We start from the raw sequence: 25,556 nt of genomic DNA, 5'->3' as shown, positions 1-25,556 counted from the left end.
TGGGTGGGTGGGTATATGGAACGAGCTGCCAGAGGAGGTAGTTGAGGCAGATACTATCATAACATTTTTTAGAGGCATTTGGACAGGTGCATGGATAGGATAGATTTAGAGTGTTATGGAACCAAGCATGGGCAGGTGGGACCAGAGCTCAGGGGCATGATCAGGGAAAGGAATGGAAAGCAGTGGTGAAGGGAAGCTCAGGAACAAAATTAAGGAATGTAGAGATCTCAGAGAGTTATGAGATTGGAGCATGTTGGTATGCGTTGGCAACTTGGGCCGAAGGGCCTATCTCCATGTTGTACGACTCTATGACTCTGTGGACCAGTGCTGCCATGTGAACTGTTGATTGTGTGTTTAAATTCTTCCTGGTCTTATCCATCCCAATCCGGGTGATGTTCTCCAAACTCATAACTCTCTGAGATCTCTACATTCCTTCATTTTGTCCCTGGACTTCCCTTCACCACTGTTTTCCATTCTTCCTCTATTAAAACAAACTATTCTGCTCAATTAAATAAACCTTTAGCGTCTGTCCTATTGTGTTATATTGTGACTCAGTGTCAATTCTGGCTGGATAAAGCAGATGAATCTACCTTTACTGCAGAAAAGATAACATATACATAAAAAATCACTGTTGTCGTTAACACCTCCCACCTATCTGTGCACCTGCCAATATCACCCAGCCAGCGATTAGCATCAATTCATCAAGATGCTCACAATAGTTGAGCTTTTCCCTCACAATGTGATAGCCCACATGCACCGCACAACATGCACAAGCACAAGCACATGCATGGGGGAGCAGTTCACTTCCTCAATCATTTTCCATGACAGAGGATTAGGTTTCCCCCCTCCATTTACCCTCTGCTGCTATCTCCATATCCTCCTTCTCCTCTGCCTCAGCTGCAGCTGCTTCCTGCTGTCGGAGTTGCTGGAAAGAAATTCACAAAATCAACCTCTGAATTAAACAAAAGCCACAAATTAAATGAGAGGATAATGTGACGTCGTTTTTCTTGTGCATTTCTTATCAAATGGCATCAGTGTTATTCTGTGGCAGGAATTGGTGGAGTGTGAGAATGCGTGGACTCCAGATTGTACGAGATTTGCTCGCAACACTGGAACTTTTTACAACCTTGATCAAATAATCAAGCTTGATGGCCGCCACTAGTTAAGAAGAGTGTCCCTAAATAGGCCCTGCTCAATGGAAGGTCTGCAATAATAGGCCCTGCTCAATAGAAGGTCTGCAATAATTGAAGCTACATTTAAGCCTTATCTGGCGAGGCAAACAGTTGCTGTTTTTAGCCCTGATACCTAATCAGTAGACTCCCCTCAACAAAAACTGGACAAACTCATGTGAGGAAACTCTAGGCTTGTATGCACTTTGATTGCTGCATTAAATGTTACCTCTGAACACTGCCTTAAAGTGAGAATATAAGTAATTGCATATCTCCTTGGGCCAAGATTAGATGTTCCAGAGACTTGGAAGTTGCAACATGGCAACTCTCTGTGTGCTGTTCCTGATCTATTGTACTCATGCATTATATGACGTGACTGGACAGCATGGAGAACAAGCATTTCATTATATATCCATCTACATGACAATAACTAAACTGAACTAAACTAAAAATAATTCTGCAAAATTAGCTGGAGTCTGAAGGTAATAGCTCTAGGAATATTTTAGACTTCAGTAATGCAATATTGACATCAGCGACTTGGAAATAAATCTGCAGTACTTTTTAAAAGACTGATGGAGGGAACCCCTTCAAGGACATTTTCTGGGAAGGTCAAGCAATGTAGGGCGCTTATTAGAAATCAAAGCGGCTAAATTAAACCCCACTGCAATACTTCAGTGCCTAAGCAAATGTCACTTTTCTTTATAATATTGTTTGACTGGTGCACTATGATTTGGCTCTGCTTAGTGTAAAAGATATGTCCGTTTAATTCTATTGTGGCATTAATATTAAGAACACAATGTGCTACACCATTTTGTGTGCCTAAGATGTTTTACCTTGTGTCACAAACTTGCACCACATTCTGTGATTCAATCTTCAGATCACATTATTCAATAAACACAGAAGCACTCTAAATTCATGGCATACCTCCATAAGAGTTTCAATGGAGGCAAAATATTTTGACCACCAGTCCAGCATACTTTCATCCGGTTCATCCTCTTCTATTTCATCTCCTTTCTTTTTCTTCTTCTTTTTGGATTTCTCATCTTCAATCTAGAAACATGACAACACGCGTAGTGAAGAAAGTAACAATCACTTGAAGCAATTGAATGCTTCTCTTGTCATTTAGTTCTCAGTGCCCATAAGGAGTTGGTGGAAGGGACAGTGATCTTTTATTTAATCTCTTTAGGCGTTTTTTTTTGTTTTCAACAATGCTATTCTGTTCCTGAAATATTTTATTGCAAGAAAAAACAGGCAACGGGATGGCTTGGGAAATTAGTTGGTTGCTGTTCTCACTGATAAACTTGATGTTGTCCACTTCTAAAGTTGAAATAATATTAAATTACTCATACAGGTGCTCCTCAACTTACGATAGGGTTACGTTCTGAGAAACCCATTGCAAAGCAAAAATATCGTAAGTGGAAATGCATTTAATACACCTGATCATGTGGCCGGAAGTGAGCTGCAGCTCGCCACGGGTCGCTGCCGTTTGCACCATCGCAAAGTCGAAATATCGGAAGTCGAAGCATCGTAAATCAGGGAGGATGTGTATTTTTTTTAAAGTCTCAGTACCTTACCATCTCTCACTGGGCAGGTTTAAAAAACCTTTTCTTTAGGTTGGGCAATGAGGACATTTTTTTTCCTCTGCTTCAAGAATTGCATGCTACAGCCCTGGTAATCCTTTGGAAGGAAGTCCAGTTTAGAAATGTGACAAGCATCCGAACTTTAATGTCTTGCTATTTGGATGGCTTCCGAGACTTCGCAAGGCAACTCTACCCTGGTTGCAAGAGGCAGGTTTGATGAGATCCTGCCTAAAGCCCTTACACATGTGGAGCCTGTACGTATGTCGACATTCCTTTCCATTGCGGTCAGCTTCAGTTAAATAAATAGCATTGCCATTTTTTGGATGCAACTTAGAGGTACTTTTAAAAAAAACTTTACATCCTGATACAATTGCTAAGTGACAAGCCACTGGTGAGAGGGCAGGTACAGATCCAAACATTGTCAAAGTATTCAAATCTCATGTAACATTTTTTTACTGCCTTTAGCATTACATTGGAATTGTTAATATTTCACCCCTTTGGCAATTTAACAGGTAAAGCATCGCAGGATTACGTTGCCGAGCACCAAACATTACAGAACTTGACTTGCTGACCTATTCACAATTGTATCCAATTTTTGCACAACAGGTCTGACAAAGATAATGGACTACCGTTCATGTAATCAGAAACTACATGGATTTAAGAGTTAATGAAGTTATGAAGAGCGCTCTGACATGTAGAGATTTATTAGTAGTATCTTAACTTACCGCATCAAGTTTGACAACAGCGTCAGAGTTCTGTCATCAAATGGAAACAGACAAAATGAGATGATGTCAACGTCACAAAATTGGTTGCACAATTATGAACTAATTTTTTTTCCTCTTGATTAAATAGAGAAAATAAACATACATGGAACACAGATTCACATGGATAAAAAAACCATTTGTAAATGTTTGAACAGCATGAACTCTCATGACAAATTGTTACAAAAATAATTAAAATACAAAACAAAAGCAAGTTTGTGGCATGTCACTGCCATATCCTGATGTGAAGCCTGAAACTCTACAGCTCCACGTGAATAGTCAACTAATAAAGTAAGAAAGGCTGCAACTCAACAGACTTAAACCCCACAGATGAGGTTGGTGAGGCCGCATTTGGAGTGTTGTGTTCACTTTTGGTCACCCTACTATAGGAATGATGTCATTATGCTGGAAATTGTGCAGAGAAGATTGACGAGGATATTGCCAGGACTCGAGGGCCTGAGCGAAAGGGAAAGATTGGGAAGCTAGGACTTTATTCCTTGGTGTGGCAGGAGGCCATTGGATGAATTTGTAGAGAGGTATAAAGTCATGAAGGGAATTGATAGGATTAATGCACAGTCTTTTACCTAAGGTAAGAGAATTAAGAACCAGAGGACCTAGGGTTAAGGTTAGTGGAGAAAGATTTAATAGGAACCAGAGGGATAACATTTTCATTCAGAAGGAGATGGGTATATGGACTGAGCTGCCAGAGGAGGTAGTTGAGGCAGGTACTCTTACAGCATTTAAAAAATATTTGGACAGGTACGTGGATAGGAAAGGTTTAAAGGGATATGGACTGGATGAGGGAAAATGGTTCTAGCTTTCAAGGGCTGTGTTAGTAGGAAAGGATGAGTTGGGCTGAAGGGTTTGTTTCCATGCTGTGTGACCATGGCTCTACATCTAAACTGCAGCTTTGTTTGAAAAGTTTGGTCTGAAATAATGGATGGATGAACACATCTTATTTTATCTTACTGTTGTTTGCGAAAGTTGTTTCTTTTATTCTTACAATCATTTCATAAAGGTCTATTTCATTCACCTCAGTCAGGGAAATACCATTCATTACAGAAACAAGTTTGTAATTCAGTTGGTGCCAGGAGGAGGCTCATCTATATCGGCGAAACCAAGCGCAGGCTCGGCGATCGCTTCACTGAACACCTGCGCTCGGTCCGCATTAACGCAACTGATCTCCCGGTGGCCCAGCACTTTAACTCCCCCTCCCATTCCCAGTCTGACCTCTCTGTCATGGGCCTCCTCCAGTGCCATAGTGAGGCCCGCCGGAAATTGGAGGAGCAGCACCTCATATTTCGCCTGGGCAGTTTGCGGCCCGGTGGTATGAACGTCGACTTCTCCAACTTCAGATAGCTCCTCTGTCCCTCCCTTCCCCTCCTCCTTCCCAGATCTCCCTCTATCTTCCTGTCTCCACCTATATCCTTCCTTTGTCCCACCCCCGACATCAGTCTGAAGAAGGGTCTCGACCCGAAACGTCACCCATTCCTTCTCTCCCGAGATGCTGCCTGACCTGCTGAGTTACTCCAGTATTTTGTGAATAAATCGATTTGTACCAGCATCTGCAGTTATTTTCTTATACTTATGAGTGGTTCTCCTGACTGGAATTGTGAAATGCCCTGAGCCATTTGCCAGTGCTACAACAGCAGGCTTCAGGATTGCAAGAATTCGCCTCTGCCCCAGTTACTCAGGCCCTGCTGATTCTTCTCAGCAGCCACTCTTTCTTTGCTAATGCCAACACTCTCTTGTTTCATTGAGTTTCTGACCCATCCTCTTTGACATACCAGGCTGGAAGCTGCTACTGCAACATATCTGATGGTTTACCTTTTTCACACTGGGAGGTTGCTTGCCGAGACCGCGGTGCTGATCTGCCTGAAGGGAACTACTTGGGCAGAGATCAAACAGGCTGAAGCTTGTAGACCTCAATGCAACAGTTTGATCTGCTCAATATGGGAGCGGTCTCTTTGGAAAATCTACTAACTCTACGAGCATATCTCATCTGATTGAGAGCGCCTCGGGTTAGAGAGAGTGATTAATGAAGAGAAATGGAGAGGATCTTCCAGACTCAGAGGAAGTGCCACAACAGTCAGTGATCTTGTAGAACTGCAGCTCCAATCTCCATTTCATTGCTGATTTTCTGACCCCTGGGGAACCCATGCAACACATGTTAATTTCAAAATGGATTCTCAACTACACAGCAGAAAGCAGAAGTCTTATTTAAGAAAATTAATGATCATCCTGCTGGCATAGCCAGAAACAAATCCTCCGTCATTTGATTCAGTGGAGAAAATGTCTGCATCTCAATTTTTTTAAACATTTACAGGTTACGGAAAAGGTAATGAAAAGTTAAAACAAAGGCCGTACTTACAGCATCCAGCTTGACTACAGTCTCTATTTTCTTCACTAGAATTTCTGTTTCCATGTTAATGTTGATATCACCTACAGGAGGAGAGATCGGGCGTCCATTTGCCAAAGCCAAGTATCCATTCATTAATTTGGCTGAGCAGAGACCCAGTGGAAACCAGGAGTGCGAGAGAGATTCACAGAAAAAGACAAGGATAGGACAAGGAGTAAATAGTATGAGAATATAGAAAAGACTGCAGAGATAAAAGGGAAGGAAAAAAGTTAATAAAGGCACGTGAATGTAAGATCACATGGACACATGGCCAAGTATATCCAAACAGGAGTGAGGTTTCAAGGTTTCAAGGTCAGTTTATTGTCACATGTACCAGTTAAGCTACAGTGAAATTTGTTTGAGGATAGTCACGTAAACCACTAAGAACTTTGACTTCTGATAAGGTCAAATATGATGCAAGATGAAATCTGCACTTATCCAAAGCTGAGCTCAGAAACAGCTCATGTAACTTTCTAAAACTTGCACTGTTTTCTCCAAGGTAATGGTGCATCCATGTAACTGATCAGATACTGAAATTTCTTGCAGTAATCTGGTTGTTTGCAATGGCTGAGGATGGCTCCTTTGATGAATGATCCTCCTGAATGGAATTGGGAAGATAGTCCATTTCTCCCAGATTGAAATAGAACTAACCCTCACAGAGTCCACTTTGTTTATTTGAAATCAATGGCAAAATCTCAATTGTTCTGAACTAAAACTTAAAATGCTGGCAATGCACGGGAATCCTCCCAACATTTCCGTGAAGCATTTCATGTACCATGTTCAGTTTTCTCCATTAATCCAAGTGCCACATTGGATCAATTGTTGTAGTTCACTGAACACTGAACACAGCTTTTAACAGGAGCACATGGAATCGAAACAATGCTACAACTTTATCTCATATTATGGAAAAAACAATTACTTATCAAACATTAGCTTTATATCTAGGCAGCATGGAGACATCAACAATTTTACTTGCAAATTCAAGTTTATATAAGTTTGTTATATCTGATCACTTCTATATATGGGAGATAGGTCTCAGTTCTTCAAAATCAGAGCATGGGTTTACATCTTAAACCAATGACGAGCATATATGTGAAAACAAATCTAAGGGTTAGACCCTTTAGTAATATATGAGTGGGGAACAGTAAAAATACATTGGAAAACTGCTAACACATTGGGCCATGTTTTGTTATTTATTGTAGTTTCTGCTTTGACAAAATTGGAATGGGTATATGAATTCCTCTCTGCCTTCAAAAGCCACAAGATGCTTGACACATTCACGGAAGACTAATTGATGACAAAATATTTAACTATTAATAAAATCAAAAGTTCATCTCGACTTTGTTATTGAAATGAAAAGAAATGCATTCATAGAAGTCTTTATAAATGAATTAAAATAGAGTACAATTGAAAATTTGCTTGCCAGAATCTACTGAAGTTGAAAAGTCTGGAGATGGTCAAATCGATGCTTCCAAAGAATGACTGGAAAATGTCACTATTAGCTAAACGTGCAAATCACAGGCTTCCTGCAGCCTCTCAGTCCAATGTAACTTGTTCAGAGAGTGGTGTGATGGGCACATAGGGGACAAGTTTCCAAGTGGTGAAGCCAGGAGAGATTGAGCAGGCAGGAGAGATACTAGAAATTGACAGATCCGTTAAGGCCTATGAATGTACAGTACGATCTTTCCATAACTTTGTAGGTATAAACATACCTGCATTGGCCCAGTTTTGAACTGTGTTGTTAGGTGGTCTATAGACGAAATTCCTCAAGGACCCGACGGTATGTGAGCCAACGAGGGTGTATCTGCCAAACGCACGGCAGTCCACCACTCGGATATTAAGGGGAGGGTGAAGTAATTCATTCTCTGGTAGATCCTATAAGGAATGCAACAGGTAAATGTCAAGGTAAACAGTGCAGCTGCTTTCACGGAGAATAAAATACTAGGATCAGACAGTTCCACAAATGCAGACATCCTGGTGCTCACTCATACTCCTGCTCTGGTTAATTTAACTGCAGTTCTCTTTTCACTCTGAGATGCATCAGGTGCATTTGTAATAGTTTTCTAAAGGCTGTTGAGACAATTCAGAAGTTCCCAATCGATCAAACATCAGCAATACACTGAAGAAGGGTCTCGACCTGAAACGTCACCCATTCCTTCTCTACTGAGATGCTCCCTGACCTGCTGAGTTACTCCAGCATTTTGTGAAATAAATACCTTCGATTTGTGCCAGCATCTGCAGTTATTTTCTTACATTACTCAGCAATACACTGTGCATTCCTAAACAGTATCCCAATGTCGTGCAAGTTGATTGACGAATTGACCATTGTAAATTGCTCCAAGTGTGTAAGTGATGGTGGAATCTGAGGAATGTTGTAAGGAATGTGGAGAGAATAAAATGGGATTAGTGTACAATTAATGTGAACTGGTGCTTGACAGTTGGCGTAGAAGCAAACCAATGTGGGGTCTGCTTCAGTGATACTTAATGGGAGCCTGCCTGAACTGCAGAGTTACCATCTGGGAAATGGATACCTTTCATTATGAATCACACTTTCCTAAACCACAAAATTTCCCTTCGCAAATGCAACCTTGTTCAAGCCCCCTCACTCAGCCAAATCTCAATTCAACGTTCCAATCGGATTTCTTCCTTGATATCTCCACCCACTACAGAGCCAGGTCATGATTCTTCCCCCCGATCTTCAAGACCCAATACCACCATCCCTTGACTGACTCTACTTACAGTAAATCTGCATCTTAATCCCAGCTCACACTTACTACTTTTCCAAATTTCACACTTTCTCTTGATGCACTCTCCCTCCAATCTCCTGGACCCTCCATCCACCCTCTCCCTGGACCCCTCCTCCTCATGCACTTCACCCCATGGTAATCAACATAGAATTTGTGACCTCCCTGGTTATCCTCCATAATGGAAGAGTAAAGGAAAGACCAATTAGCACAGCCTGTCCTAATGCACCTGAGGCCTCGGGCTTTGTGTGCAGTTGAATTTTGCAGTTGCAAATCCTTGTCAGAAAACACACTTCTTCTCCTGCTTTGTACCAAATGTCCTCCCACACTTTCAGGTTCTGTTGATTTCTCAGACCACTAACTTTCTCAATTACACTGAAAAGAATTTAAACTGTGCGAAAATAAAGATTTTTGAATCAATATCTTGTAAATCATAGTTTCAATGAAAGTTGGTCTCGATAGCAATTTGACAACATATTAATTCCGATTGCACGTTTAACGCGTTTGGTGGATTTAAATTATGGATCGCGGCTGGGTTTGGTGGTCTGCTCTGTCAACCCACTTATTTGCAGCTTGGCTGAGTTGTCAAATTTTCAATCATTGATAATTTATGTATTTCCAATGTAACTATGAAATCAAGGCTGGGTCTTGTGTAACTCTGTGTCATCACCAGAATAAATGAATAATTGCAACCAATGCAGCAACGATTTTCTGACACACTGCAAGCTCTGGTGATGCATCATGGTAACCAAGGTATCTCGCAGCATCCTATTTACCTTAATGAATTGGTGAGAAATTTCTGAGAGTTTTCTCTGAAATTGTGCTCAGCTTTGCTCTAGTTTTGTTTCTCCCATGAATTACTTCTACTCCCCAGGCAAGGGAGATGCAAGTGCACCATCTGATGTGATAAAGATGGTTCTAACAACCATATTTATCTATCATTTCAAATCTTCATAGATGGATGTATAATCCTTGGAAAAATGAACTATACTGTAGTGACTTTCTTTATTTTTAAACCTGTTAATGATCATTCTCCGCAAGCAACTCAGGAAATAAAATAATCAGAGGATGAAGCAGCTCTTTGTTCATTTGCATGAAACCCACAACCTAACAGTGGTGGCAGGTTGTGCTCAGCTTCTGAAATTCGTATCCAATACAGTTGATGGTCCATAAAATGCAGCTGGGATTACAGCACACTTTAGATCTGGGCCACTGAGATTGGACTTCTTTCTGACTTTGATGCTAGAAAACTGAACTGGTTAAAAGCTAATGTTGGCATAAATAATGTTTTCATACCAAGATAAGGCACAGACCACCAGACTTACACATAGCATTGCCAGACGTAAAGCATGCACAATTGCAATAGTCAGTCCTCACCACTTCAAAATACTTGACTAAGGTGCTGAAATTTGGATTCTTCTTGTAGTTCTGAATGAGTGCAGACTGCACACTCTTTCCAGCACATTCAATGTCAACTCGTGGTCTATCAACCTGCGCCAGGTTCACCCGCTTGAGATCCCTGAGACCCCAAAAGAGAACCTACAGGGAACAAAAGAGGAAGATGACTTCATGTCCATGTCCATGTCCATCAAAATAGAGCAATATTTACAGTTTGGTGAAAACCGTCGGGGTAGTTCAGCGATCTCTACTAGTTTGGATCGAGGGAACATTTAATGCATTTCCTTTATTAGGTTTCAGACTTGCATTGGAGCTATTTTATTTATTTGTGGGGTTAAATATATATCTAATCAAGCATTGATTGTCATTCAAGATCAAAGTTAAAATAGAAAATAAAAGCAGAAAATGCTCCATACTCAACGTTAGGCAGTATCTGCAGAAGAAGAAACAGAGTTAAAGTACCTCCCTTTTTCCTAATGTAGTTTGATAATCATACATTTCTCGCCAAAAAGATCAGACAGAGTTCCTACTTTTGTTGAAGATGTTGGATTTACCTTCCTGATTTCTCTTCCTTCCATTGGAGCAGTGTTTGAGTCTCTTTTCTGGAATAACTGTTGGAACATCCTCACATTCTACCTTTGCATGCAATATCTACCCCACATTAGAGTCATAGTCATACGGCATGGAACAGGCCCTTCGTTGACCAATATGCCCCATCTACACGTCCCACCAGCCTGCATGTGGCCCATATCCCTTTAAACCTATCCTATCCATCTACCTGTCTAAATGTTTCTTAAATGTTGTGATAGTACCTGCCTCAACTACCTCCACTGGCAGCTTGTTACATAGACCTACCATCCTTTGTGTAAAAAAAGTTGCCCCTCAGGATCCAATTAAACCTTTCTCCCCTCACATAAAATCTATTTCCTCTGGTTCTCGATTCCCCTACTCTGGGCAAGAGACTCAGTGCATTTACCCTATCTATTCCTTGCATGATCTTGTACACATCTAAAAGATCACCCCTCATCTTCCTGCCCTCCAAGGAATAAGGTCCTAGCCTGCTCAACCTCTTCCCTGAGCTCAAGCCCTCGAGTCCTGGCAATAGCCTCATCAATCTTTTCTGCACCTTTCCAGCTAAACATCATCTTTCCGATAACAGGGTGAACTAAACTGAACACAATACTCTAAATTCTTTCCAATGACATCAGGACAGCAGCTCAGTTTGTGTTAACATACATATAACACTGCGCACATCTTCCTCTCCCATATCGCCTTCCCCGACTAAATCATTTCAATTTCATTCTCTGGGCTCTGATTTCACACAACAGATTTCTGGTTTATTAGATCCGGGAAGCAGAAATAGATTAGATTGCTTAGTCTTGATGAGCATGGATGCACTCGGCTGAATGGCTTCCTTCTGTTCAATGTTTCTTTCACAATCCTAACTGGAACGCTAACGTCCTTCAGTAAGACCTGACATTAAGATCCTGTCTCCCCAACAATGTAGTTAATCCTTCATGGACTCAGGACAAAAGGGATGGATGTCAATGCTCATCACACTGTAACTCGATGGTCCATTTAACATGTTGTTCTGACAATGACAAATTTCGATGGGTTACCTACCTCAATCCTGTACTTGCTTAACACTGGACGGATCCCTTTTGGAACAGGGAGAATTGGACCACGGTCAGAATCGGTTGGGCCATCAATTGGTGGCAGGTTGTGCTTTCCAGATGGAGGAATCTGGGTTTGAAGGAATAATGCCATTTGTAAGTGATCAGCAATGAGGAAGATCTAAGAATGTGCACACAAGGAAATGAAGTTGTTGGAATCTTGGGTAGAACACAAAGTGCCAGAGTAACTCAGCAGGTCAGGCAGCATCTCTGGAGGACAAGACAGGTGACGTTTTGTGGCTGAAGAAAGGTCCCAACCTGTAACTTCACCTATCCAGAGATGCTGCCTGACCCACTGATTTCCTCCAGTACTGTTTTCTATCTAAGAATGCAGTCCAGGCTACACAAAGAAAAGCTGCTGCATCAACATCCAGACCAACAAATTCAATGAATGATATATTTAGTCTTCTCAGTGGAAGTTCTTTATTGTTAATTTTACAACACCCAAATACTTCAGTTGCATTTCCACCGTTGTTGGCATTTATTCACCACTAATTCAATAAATTAATATTTACAATATTATCAAAACCCCTTCGTATTTCAATAAAATGGCATTTCTCAGAGGTGCAGGATAAAATGTTTTATAAAATGCACATTCAAATAGAAAGGTGGACAAATGAACTGCAGCTTCACTTCCTCATGATTCTAATTTCAGTATCATTCTAAAGGAGCGTCACCTCACACAAAGACAGCTGTGCCATCAGTCTTTTCATTATTGCTAAAGCTATTCAAATCTATTCATCTATTTTACTTCTTTCTACTCATTCCTTCTTCTAAAGGGTTATGAGCAGTCTAGATGAGAAATAATGTAATTGACTGGGATAACTCATCATTTATTTTTTGCAGATAGACTGTGGTTTATCTCTTAAAGCATTCCAATAATGGATCTAATCCCAGCTCCTAGAAGAACGATCCAACCTCCCACATCAATTAACAGATGCACTCAAAACCATGAAATCTTTTGAGTGAGTAAATAAGGTGAATTTTTTTCCCCACTAATGGGAAGGTCGGTAACCAGAAGGGATAGTTTTAAGGAAATTAACAAAAGACTCAGCTAGCAGGATTCATCGTTTATCTTTCTTTACGGACTCCCCAATGTGCGAGAGGAAATGTATCATGTGAATTCAGTCACATCTGACGCCATGCTCACTGCTACACCAATGCATTTAGCATGTAGTGTAGAGTTAGTGGGGTTAGTACAACACTGGGCCTTATTAATTTCCATGAATATGGCACAAGCCTCAAATTTCACATTGAAACCAGGAGCTGGAATATATGGAGGCTCTCCTTGCAAGTGCTCAAATTGTGGAGGCTGCCAAACAATATAGTAAGTTGTAACCTCAGGTCCAACGAGACAAAACAATCTGCATTTTATGACACTGCAGCATGACATCATCTTGCGGTCAGCTATGATGGTGCACTGACAAAGCTCTGTTTGAAAATCTACTGCTTAAGCTACAGTTTTCTGCAGCACCAAAACCTGTCATGGAAATATTAAGTAAGAAGAAGAAAATTATAAAGGAAAGCAAGTGTTAAAGCTCAGCCCCAAAACTCATCGCAGGCAACCTGCATTTTTACACATTACCTGCAGGAGTTCAAAAGCAGCTAGCAAGTCCCCAGCCATCGAATTCCCTCGATAGATCTGATAGTACTCCAGCTGAGGGGGGAATCGAGGATGGCAATATTCCTCTTCTGCCATCTTCACCACAGGCTTTGAGAAAGTTCGACCAATATACTCTGCTTTTCCCTGCAAGCACAGATTTATTAACAATTACCTAACTTTACCATAATTGAAAGAGGGAAGCACACACGTGGATGCACAAGGTTTCGCAGAAGATTTTAGGTCTTGAATTATCCACACTAAGGATTGACCAGATCTTGCTCAAGAGAGAATTGAATTGACCGCAACATGGTCAACGGGGGTTAACAGGAACTTGAAAAACATAGTTTGCTTTCAGACACATTCAATCACAATTTTAGATGTTTACAATTGTTCTGGGAATCCTTGTTTGTACTATTAGTTGTATTGCAGAAACATTTCTACTATCTATTTCTTCTACTATTCTACAATAGGTTAACTCAGCTAATCAAATACTAATTGTAAAGATGTTCTTACCGGATCAATGTCAAACTTGGAAGGCTGTTTTGTTTGGCATTTCATTGTGTTCATAAGATTGAAAAATTAGTTGTAGAGTTAACCAAAGGCAATTTGTTCTGTAAAATCATCTATATCTATTGATTGTCTAAAGCTCTTTAAGACTGGCACACTATATCTAAACTAAGCTAAACTAGAACATTCAAGTACTCAGAATTTTCTCAAATAGTTGTTCCATCAGTTTACTTTTACTGAATTACCAGCACAAATTATTTTTTTAAATTATTTGTTTCCTTGCATTTTTGGTCTCGATTTGGCTTTTGCAGACAACCTTAAAATAACAAATTAGCCCTGATATTTTAAAATCTATTCAGGAGATGAAATGATGTTAGTGACCCGGGCTGCATTTGTTGCCAATCGCTCAATGGTCAGTTGCCTTTTTGGACTGCTATAGTTTATGTGGTGCAGCTACACCCACATTGCTGATGGTGGATCGTCCCAGGAACCCGACCTCGGGAATAACTAAGAAGAGGCAAAGTAGGAAAGCCGATTCTTTTATTTACTGGAACTGTGTTTGAGTTCATGACATAGAACTTCCTGCGCTTGGGATGAACGTTGACAAGTGTCATGACTGTATACCACTGTGGGTCTTCTCTGTAACCATTCAACAGGTTGTACACAGGGCTGGCGATGCTGATGATAATAAAGGAGGAAATGTCATGGATCCTGATACATCTCTTGTTCCTCTGACCAGAGATGTTGGGTGATCCACTGAGTTTTTACAGCATCCTCTACTTTTATTTCAGGATTATTGCATCTGCTTTTTGTCTGGTGCTAAACGACTATGGGACATTTTGTGAAATATAGAAAACTGTCACTATAACAACAGGAATTTCATCACATATCTGTGGGACAAGTTTCCTATGTTTTTAAATCCTCAAAAGCTAACAAAGAGGTGACATTGCCACGTGTCTGAATCTGTTGCCTTGTTAGGCAACAGTCAATATTGCTGCAGATCTGAAATTACATTGCAGCTTTCTGTCCCTAAAGGACATGATTAAACTAGACAAATCTATTCATAGCCAAACAGTATTTTATTCTAGATTTATTTTAGTTAATGATTTTAAATTCTCCATCTGTCAATATATCCCTGACTTTGTGGATGTGTTGTCACTCCAGTAATGTACCTGCAATGTTATTGTGTTACAATTGGATCACCATTGGGCATTTGATCTATTTTTTTTGGTTAAAGTTAAAAAATAGTTTACAATACAAATTGACTGAGAGGTATCGTGCATCGTGTAATCAATCTGGAGTTTACAAATATTGGGAATTTTTGATGGAAAATTAATTTAGTGAGAACAATAATTTAAAATAATTGTAACTTCATCAATGGAATATTCTAGTTGAGAAATTCATAATTATATCGATGACAGGCAGAACAGAAAATCAAATATTGTCACAGAGATGATTAATACTAAACTAAAGTTAGGACTGCTGCAGAAAATATTCTTTAACTTAAGAAACTTTAAGCAGTCTTTAATGTGATACTCCTCAAAAGTAAAATGAACAAATGTTTTTGTTTTCTTCCTGTTTTCCCCTGGTCCTTCATCCATGAAGCATTTGTCTCTCTGCTAGAGTGCCAAGCACACTCTGGTAACTGATCCAATCACTTATAACTGAAGGATCATGTACAACTTGACTGAAAGGAGCAGCATATTTAAACTTGCATCTGCTTCCACAATCCAATCCTATCTCCTCCTTTCTAACTACATGAAAATAAAGGCTCACCATGGAATACTTGGCATTGATCAGAAATAGTGAAACTGCATGGCAGGAAGCTTGCACAGTTCCCGGCAAAAGGCTTTTGTGGTGTTTCTATCAACTAGTTTGAATATCTACAATTGATCTCACCATATGGGTGATGCTGGAAATGCTAAATTTATTGCACACCTTAGGTACTGATTTGCATTGGCCTTTACTCTGCTGTGTTCCTTGTGGTTATTTGTAGTTCCACAGTGTTATGTTTAGAATTTCAGTGTCAGGATCTAGCTTCAAAAAGAAAGAATGCCACATCTGGAGGGAACTTTGAGATATGGTTTAGTAATCAGTTAGAAGGGAGGAGACAGGATTGGGATTGTTTTTTTGGTTGCGGGGATATGGCAAGTGGTAATCCATCAAGATCTATTCGGAGGCTTCAATATAAATCATAAACACTTGACTGAGAGAAAGGTATGTAGCTGTACAGCACAAGAACAGAGCCTACAGCGTCCAATGTCTGTGCCAAACATGATGTCAAGATCATCTCATCTACCTACACACAACCCATATCCCTCCATTCACTGCAGATCCAGAGGCCTACCCAAAAGCCTCCTAATGCCACTATTTTATCTGCCTCAACCACTTCCCCCAGCAGTACACACTCACTACCCTCTGCGTAAAACAGCTGTCCCACACGTTTCCTTTAAACTTTGCCCCTCTCTCCTTAAAACTATGCCCTCTAGTATTTGATTTTTCCACTCTGGGAAAAAGACTCTGACTACCCTACCTATGCCTCTCATTATTTTACATAATTCTATGGGTTGCCCTGCAACCTCCAGCGTTCCAGAGAAAATAATCCAAGCCTGATGGTACTGATATTGAGGGAAAGTGCCAAATGCATGGTTGTTAAATTTGCTGATGATACAAAGAGAGGTTGGAACACTTCCTCCTCAATAACCATCAGATAAGGAGTACCTCAAGGCTGTGTGCTCACCCCCCTTCTCTACTCACTCTATACCCAGGACTGTGTAGCCGGATACAGTTCCAAAACCATCTTCAAATTCGCTGACGACACCACCATTGTTGGACGAATTACAAATGACGATGAATCAGAGTATAAGGAGGGAGATCGACCGACTGACTGAATGATAACAGATCAATACCCTTGCTCTCAACGACAGTAAAACCAAGGAATTGATTGGTGACTTTTGAAGGGGAAGGTAAAGGATCCACAAACCTGTCTTCATTGATGGGACAGTGCTGGACCCAACACATTGATGCAATCATAACAAAAGTCCATTGATGCCTCTACTTCCTTAGAAGATCAAGGATATTCAGTATGTCTATGAATACTCTCTTGAACATCTACTGGTGTACAGTGGAAAGCATATTGACTGGTTGCATCATGGTCTGGTTCAACATAAACATAATCTGTTGCTCCTGATTGTCAAATCTATGCCAGGCTAGGTTGGTGGTATGCAATTAAATCCTGTTGGTGGTGGTATGCAATGAAATCACAAAATAATAGGGGGTGGAATTTTAAAAACATTGCATTTGCTTCAAAGCACATCAAGTATAGGCTGGCCTAAGGTTAGAGAAGGAATGATTTTAGTTCAGTTATGTTGTCTTTCCTGCTCAGGGTTGCCAAATGTTTGGATGGTAGATCTGCTTTCTGTTCCACTGAGCACTGCGGCAGGCACGAGAAAAACCGATCAAAAATATCCTGCACTGGTGATTTGAAAACTCAGAAGAAATTTAATTTGAAAATTGGATGAAAATAAACCAGAAAGTGAACCTTGGGATTATCACGTTAAAGAGCTTGTGAAACTCTAAATATTTGTTTAGTTCCAGTATACATTTATTTGATTGTTCAAAACATATAGCTGTGGACTTAAAGGTGCAACATTATTTTCATTTGAATTATCATCAGAAAATAACTGATAGAAATTCAGGTTGTTGGACCTTTTACATTGTTATCTAATCTAATGAAAATCTTGTCTATTGCTATTCAAACTACAGCAAGCCTGAACAATGTAAACTCTACTTAGCCCATGGTATGCAAGGCATCCAGCAATGAGTGAATAAGAGAAAACAAAACATAATCAGACAGCGAGCCCATATTGATTAATGTCAGTACATAGAATTCAAAGCCTACAAGGAACCCCACAGTAAGAAAGACGAAGGTTGAAACATAATGATTGTATGCTATATCACTCACATCTCTGCATATAGTCTGGCTTCAGTTTCGCAGTCCAAGATTGTCTGTCCTATATACCATTTGACATAGTTACATTGTTTATTTTCATGGTGGAATATACCATACAGTTCCTGTCTTTTATTCCTCTGGTCGGTTGAATATGGTGGAATGATTCTGCATTGTTGGCAAACCTATGTTGCCTGATGTAATGTTCTTAAATGGATCTCATTCCTGCACTTGTCTATTCCGTGGACATCACCATAGACTTAATCAAATAGTGGGCACGAGAATTTGAATGAATTCAAAGAATGGTTTACAGAATAATAGATATAGGAATAGTTATAGGAAAGATGTTATCAAGCTGGAAAGGGTGCAGGGAAGATTTACGAGGATGTTGCCAGGACTCGGGGATTTGAGCTATAGGGAGCGGTTGAGCAGTCTAGGACTCTATTCCTTGGAGCGCAGGAGGATGAGGGGCGATCTTATAGAAGTGTATAAAATCATAAGAATAGATTGGGTAAACACGCAGATTCTCTTGCCAGAGTAGGGGAATCGAGAACCAGAGGCCATATGTTTAAGGTGAGGGGGTAATGATTTAAGAGGAATTTAAGGGGTAACCTTTTTATACAAAGGGTGGTGGGTATATAGAATGAGCTGCAGGAGGAGGTTATTGTGGCAGGTACTATCGCAACATTTAAAGAACATTTGGTCTGGTACATGGATAGGATAGGTTTATGGGGATATGGGCCAAACTCAGGCAGGTGGGACTAGTGTAGATGGAACATGTTGGTCGGTGTGAGCAAGTTGGGCCCAAGGGCCTGTTTCAACGCAGTATCACTATGAGACTATATGTATGCATGTGAATTCAATATTGGAATGGAAACATACGAATGATACCCATTGGACTATGCTCAATTTTCTTTCATTAAATCTTGAAAACAAGTTACACCACAGCCAAAATTATTTCAGCCCTGTTAATATTATGCCAACACCTTTAAAAAAAAGGTAGAATAATTCATTAGGAATAGGATCAAGAGCTATAGAGATAAAGAGCGCAGAATATGACCAAGTTCTTTTGTCATTCTTGGTTTCTGAAACCATTGACGCATCATATTCAGGAAGCCAACTGTTTAAAGAGTGAATAATGCATGAGGTAAAGTTGGGTACACTGAAAGTGTCGCTTCATTGACTTTGTGTGGAATTTGAGGCAGACCATATGACAAAGTCTGAGAAAAAAAGATTTCATTTGTTGATAAACATTTTCTTGGTTCATGCGTTAAATTCCTGGGAACCTTTGGGGGTTCTAATTGCCTTTATATATGTCCATTTTTGAATGCATGTGCTGAGTTACACTTTCATTTAACTAAGATATCTAATGATCTATTTTTCACAATCGTTTACAATATTAACACTTTGTGATAGAATTAGAATATCCAACTCTTTGTTTAACAGTAGGGTTCAGGACACCTTACCACAGTATCCTGGTCATAAATTTCAATGACCACAATGGGAGGGTCATCTCTCAGTTCCTGTGCTTCACCATATAACTCAATATTGTCATACACCAACATCTGGTCCCAGGTAGGGCAAAGTGTCTCTTGTAAAACCTGTGGGAAACAAAATGAAGAAGCTGAAATTGGAAACCTGACAATACAGAACTTACTGTGTAACCATTTCTGTACTTCTCACCTTCCCACCCTCCCTTTAGCTGAATTTTATGCATAGAGAATCCTGGAAATCCAAGAAAATACAAGTAATAAAAAATATGACTCCGATTGAAAATGTAGTCAACAAACTTTAAGTCAACAGCAGTCAAATTACAGTATAATTTGCTAGGTATTGCATTGGACCGGATATTTAATCTTAATTTAGCATTAGCTGAACAATGATATTAAAGAGAAGAACATGAGAACATGGGGGGATAAATAAGCAATTCAGCACCATCATGGCTGATCTGCCACAGATTTTATCTGCACATCAATGCCAGTCTTCCTTAGCACTCAGATACCTGATCTTTCTCTAGAATTTGTCTACTTTCTCTTTAATTGCTCCCAATGATCCAGCCTCTATAAAGCTCTAGGGTAGAGAATTCCAGAGATTCACTACTTTGTGAGGAAAAAAATTACTGTACATTTCTGTTTTAAAGGCTGCCCTTTAATCCTGTAACCATGTCTCCTTGTTTGAGATTTTCCCACCACTACAAATATCTTGATGTCTAATTTGTTGAGCCCTTTAAGGACCTTATATTTTTCAATAGAGCCACCTCCCATTCTGATAAACTTCAAACTTCAAGATAATATCAGAGAATATGAACTGAGATTTTTTTTCAAACATAAACAGATCAGTTTTTCTTTTTAATACCATAACTCATTTGAGAAGGTAGGCTGATGGTTTGCTTCCATGGCTCTGCCTTTGTTTACATTGAACCAATGTGGGATGTTTATTTATTCATTTAGAACACATTTCACATTCTAAAACCCATAAAAGCTTCAGAATCTAAACTTATATAACAATTAAATTCCTACTCTCCCATTTCTAAATCTTTTTTCAAAATGTACTTTCCCCTGTGTAAGATCAGTACTTGCAAAAGAGTTATTTAACTGCCGATATCTGATGAGTTTTTATGTTGACGAATTTGAGTCTAGAGATACAGCATGGAAACAAGCCCTTCGGCCCACCGAGTCCATGCTGACCATTCACACTGATTCTGTGTAATCTCACTTTTGCATCCACTTCCTACACACCATGGGCAATTCTACAAAGGCCAATTCCTTACAAACCCCACGTCTTTTGTGATGTGGGAAGAAACTGGAGCACACAGAGCCAACCCACATGGTCAGATGGAGAATATGCAGACAGCACCCAAGGTCAGGATTGAATCCGGGTTTCTGGTGCTGTAAGGCAACAGCTCTACAAGCTGCACCACTGTGTGGCTGTTATTTTGACTACCAGAGATATTTAAGGTTCGATGCCATTGACATCCAAAGAGTTATCTAAAGGCTTCGGCAGTGTGCTTTCTTTCATTAACGCAAGTGCCTTTCGATTACATGGTAATTACCTCAGTGCATTGGCTCTGGGTGGAGAAGAAGACTCGTGCGAATGGATCGGAGAGGCCACTAGTATCTGCGGCACACAGGCTGCGGGCTTGGTACATGTGGACTCTGAGCTGGAAAAGCTGCTTTTCTGGTTTGGCAAAAAAACAACAAAATTATTATAGATTATACAATGACTAAGACAAGCAAATCAATTTCCAAATTTGACTGAGTAAACTATCAAAAATTAGTGCCAACAGTTTGTTTTCATACAATTATCTGTTCCCTCTTTTCAAGAATTTGGTGCCTTGGTTGATATTTTCATCAACTTGCCACAAGTTGAGGAGAAGCCGTTTTTATCACAATGTGTAACTTTCAGGAGCTCTTTCTCTGCTTCATTTCCTCCAAAGCCATTTGGAGGAATCCCGTTTACCAGCAGACAACATCTTTGCAGAGAATCTCTGGGCTTTCGTTTCAGGCCTCTATGCCAGTGCATGGACATAAACAATGTGTAAGAAGGAACTGCAGATGCTGGTTTAAACCGAAGATAGACACAAAAAGCTGGAGTAACTCAGCGGCACAGGCAGCATCTCTGGAGAGAAGGAATGGGTGATGTTTTGGGTCGTGACCCTTCTTCAGACCCTTTTGAAGAAGGTATCAACCTGAAACGTCACCCATTCCTTCTCTTCAGAGATGCTGCCTGTCCCGCTGAGTTACTCCAGCTATTTGTGTCTATCATGGACATACACAAGTCTGAGACAAGTTGAAGGTTAAACCCAATCTGCCAGTGTTCTCCACACTGAACCCAATAGTAGAGCGCATACACGTTGAGGAATAGGGGTGGGTGTACTGTGTATGCTGGTCACGGTTCCACGCCACTGAAGATTGCTGTACAAATAAATGCCATACCTACCCTGTGGATAAAGTCAAGTGCCTGAGTGATTTTTTGTTTTTAATGATTTAGATCTTTAACTCTTTCATTTTGTGAATTGCTTACATTTATTTAGATTGCCAGAGACATGAAAATCGTAAACCCGTTGACATCCAGAGAGCTAGCAAAGGCCTCACATGGCATTGCAAGGCCTGGGCAGTATGCTGGCTGGAATTTGCTCTTCAGGCCTTGCTGCCAGTTTCCAAGACTAGGAGAATGATGATTAAAGCCAAGCTTCCCTAGAATGTTACGACAGCCTTGAGGAGAGCTAGTCAGGGAGATGAGCTGAATTATGCACTGTTTATCTTAAGAACACTGTTGCTAACCAGTGGAAAATTTCCTGCAGTGTTTTTCAGTGTTTTTATCCATCCAACTAACCCAGGCGACTCTTAGTGTGCTAGCCACAGAAATGGATCTGTAATCACGCATTGCAATCACTGCACTCTTAAATCTCTACTCTGAATTTATTGGCTTTATCTTGCACTAAACGTTATTCTCTTTATCATGTATCTGTACACTGTGGATGGCTCGATTGTAACCGCGTATTGTCTTTCCACTGACTGGTTAATATGCAACAAAAGCTTAAAAACTATACCTTGGTACACGTGACAATAAATTAAACTCATAACTCAGGTAGGTAGTAAGATATTGGTTCTAAATACTACTGAGCTGCTAAGAAATAAGAATTTCATTATTCCATTTTGGTACAAATGACAAAAAAACCATTCTTGGCTCTTGACCAAACAGTTTAATCATTTAATTTCAAAATCGGTACTTACTGATATAGGTCAGACTTATAGGAGGGATAGATTGCGTTCCGGGACCCTTTACAGCTTTGTTCTCTTCATATCCATTGGGGAGGCCACAGAGGAAATCCTTCCGCTGTTTATTCAACCCCAGCCAAAAGTAAACCTCTATTTTAGACTGGACTGTCCAACCTGCAGTGCCAAAGCCTTTCTTCCCAGGAAGCTGCGGAGAAGTAAGTGTAAGTAAGTCTTTTTTGAAAGATTTAAATAAATGCACAGCAGTGCACCGATTGACCAATGGCCCTGGACGTAGGTAAAGAGATAGAACTGATAGGAAGAATGGGGATGGGATTGCTCTGTGAGGTAAATTAATGTTCTTAAGTCATAGGAGCAGAATCAGGCCATTCGGCCCATCGTGTGTACTTCGCCATTCAATCATGGCTAATCTACCTTTCCCTCTCAATGACTTTCTCCTGCCTTCTCCCCATAACCCTTGACACTCTTACTAATCAAGAATCTGTCAATCTCTGCCCTAAAAATACCCAATGCCTTGGCCTCCACAGCCGTCTGTGACAATTATGTGACATGCTCCTGATTAGCACAGGGTTGATGGGCTGCATCACCTCTTTCTCAGTCAGAAGGAAACATAGAAACATATAAGATAGAAAGCAGGAGGGTTTCACAGAATCTCCAGAATGGAAATAAAACAACATTGCCCCAAGACTTTCCTTGGTTATATTAACCAGCATTGTTGACATTCTTTCACCCTGCAAACACAAGGAACTGCAGATGCTGGAATCTTGAGTAAAACACAAAATACTGGAGTGACTCAGCGGCTCAGGCAGCATCTGTTGACGGAATGGATAAGTGATATTTTGTGTTGGAACCTTCCTTCAGACATTTGTAGTTGAAGGGGTGGGGGTGGGGGTGGGGGTGGGGGTGGGGGTGAGGGGTGGGGGTGGGGGGTGGGGGGTGGGGGTGGGGGGTGGGGGTGGGGGTGAGGGGTGGGGGTGGGGGGTGGACGGTGGACGGTGGGGGTGAGGGGTGGGGGGTGGGGGTGGGGGTGGGGGTGGGGGGTGGGGGGTGGGGGTGGGGGTGGGGGTGGGGGTGGGGGTGGGGGTGGAGGGGTGGGGGTGGGGGGTGGGGGTGGGGGTAGGGGGTGGGGGGTGGGGGGTGAGGGGTGAGGGGTGGGGGTGGGGGGTGGGGAGAGAAAGCTGTAAAAGGGATGGGGGTGGGACAAAGCCTGACAAGTGATAGATAGGAAAGAACTACCTTTGAACATTGATTTCTCTAATTTCATGTAGCCCTTGCTTTCCCTCTATCCCCAGCCCCTCCCCTCCTTTCACAGTTCTCTGACCAGTCTTTGTCTCTGACTACATTTTATCTCTGTAGTGCCCACTCCCCTGACATCAGTCTGAAGAAGGGTCTCGACCCAAAACGTCATCCATTCCTTCTCTCCAGAGATGCTGCCTGACCTGCTGAGTTACTCCAGGATTTTGTGTCTATCCTGACGTGATAGGTGGATACAGGTGAAGGGGATATTGATTCACAGAGAGGTAGACAAAAGTTAGAGGTAGGTTTCTTCTGGATGCTTCAGTTTCCTCCCCATTCCAAAGATGTGCAGGTTAGTAGATAAATTGGCCCTCTGTAAAATTGCCCCTAGTGTGTATTTCCATGCTGTATTTCTAAACTAAACTACAGTGCAGTCACTAGTTTTGTGTAGATTAATATGGCAGCCAATTTTCATTCAACAAGGATGCACGCAATGCAATGCAAGTCATGACCAGATAACGTGTTTTGATTATGTTACTTCGAAATAAATATTCTTTGTTATCCCATGGAAACTCCCATGCTGCAGTGACAATAGTTACAGTTGTACAAACAATTACATATTAACATTGTGAGCTTTGGCAAAATGACTGCAATAGATAGAGTGCTACCGAGATTGCTGTCCATTGGCCACAAGTGATTCTTCTAAAAAGATAATGTTTAAGATGCAGTCACATTGGGGCAGAGATACCATCCAGGGTTTCATCAAACTGACTCAAGTTTCTTTGAAATCCATTCCTGGCCCGAGCTTAAAATGGCAGCAGCATCTGCTGACAGGCTGCCTGATGCCACTCTCAGGCTCTCAATCTGTGCACTGAGGCAACAGCAGGTTTAATCTGCTACACATACAGTGGCACCACTACAATCAAGGGGAAGAGAGATAGCTGCCTAGAAAAAGGTAAGTAAAATTTTAATTTAGTTTATTGTGTTTAAATGCATTACGAATTTTCACCGTTTTAAGTTTTATCAAGTTGCTTTTATAATCTTATGTTTTGCACATTGGTTTTGTTGCCTCATGGTTCCCAGATGTTTATGAATGTTTGTGGATGTCAAAGCGTTCAACTTCAGGAAAGGTTTTGGGCTGCTGGTGCTGTGGGCAGGGCTATGCCAGTTGCCAAAGCTACTCTGGAGATTCTGCTGGCTTCTTGTACTGGGAGAGATCCTGGTGCTGCCACCAATGGGCCACACATATGAGCTGGTAGCTGACCTCCCAGAGGAAAGCTGAGTGTGACCACTCTGGCAGTCTGGCTGCAGGCAGCCAGCAATCTCAGAGCAGCATAAGATCTATCCTATGGGGTACTGGAGAAACTCAGTGGGTCAGGCAGCATCAGTGGAGGAAATGGACAGGTGGCATTTCAGGTCAGGACCCTTCTTCGGCATGAGTTTGTAGAAGGGTCCTGACAAGAAACATCATCTATTGATTTCCTCCACAGATGCTGTCTGACATGCTGAGTTTCTCCAGCACTTTGTACTTTGTCCAAGCAAAAAAATCTTGGCTCCCCTAGATTTTCCTTCTAGGAGATTAAACCCACCCAATACTCCTGCCAGTAGACAACCTGATATTACCTTTAGAAAGACTGTTTTAACTTTGCCACAGTCCTTGCCTGTTTCTTCATCCACGATTGAGTACAGGATATCTTTGGATGGAATTCGAGCATATGCTATCCTCTTGTTGTTGCTTATCATCCAGATGAAAATTTCAGGAATACTGTGTTGGGGCTGCAATAGAAATGTGAAATATT

The 25,556-nt window shown here is 40.9% G+C and overlaps 1 protein-coding gene across 9 annotated transcripts in view; it reads right to left on the bottom strand.

Moving 5' to 3' along the window:
- otofa (otoferlin a) overlaps window positions 1-25,556 on the bottom strand; it is a 224,433-nt gene that overhangs the window by 34,391 nt on the left and 164,486 nt on the right. For 8 of the 9 annotated variants that reach the window (XM_078399342.1, XM_078399345.1, XM_078399340.1 and 5 more), the window contains 12 exons: window positions 25,381-25,533; window positions 22,519-22,708; window positions 20,835-20,959; window positions 19,249-19,383; window positions 13,309-13,470; window positions 11,674-11,793; window positions 10,030-10,191; window positions 7,621-7,783; window positions 5,882-6,012; window positions 3,475-3,504; window positions 2,094-2,219; window positions 856-925 (listed from right to left, as the gene is read on the bottom strand). In XM_078399342.1, the coding sequence (XP_078255468.1) occupies window positions 856-925; window positions 2,094-2,219; window positions 3,475-3,504; window positions 5,882-6,012; window positions 7,621-7,783; window positions 10,030-10,191; window positions 11,674-11,793; window positions 13,309-13,470; window positions 19,249-19,383; window positions 20,835-20,959; window positions 22,519-22,708; window positions 25,381-25,533 (1,567 nt within the window). The remainder of the gene's footprint in view (window positions 1-855; window positions 926-2,093; window positions 2,220-3,474; window positions 3,505-5,881; window positions 6,013-7,620; window positions 7,784-10,029; window positions 10,192-11,673; window positions 11,794-13,308; window positions 13,471-19,248; window positions 19,384-20,834; window positions 20,960-22,518; window positions 22,709-25,380; window positions 25,534-25,556) is intronic. The other variant, XM_078399344.1, reaches the window with a different exon arrangement.

Source organism: Rhinoraja longicauda, chromosome 5, assembly GCF_053455715.1.
Source record: "Rhinoraja longicauda isolate Sanriku21f chromosome 5, sRhiLon1.1, whole genome shotgun sequence".
NCBI classification, from domain to species: domain Eukaryota; kingdom Metazoa; phylum Chordata; class Chondrichthyes; order Rajiformes; family Arhynchobatidae; genus Rhinoraja; species Rhinoraja longicauda.
Note: the sequence above shows the minus strand (reverse complement) of the source record. Positions and strands in the feature narration are given on the sequence as shown.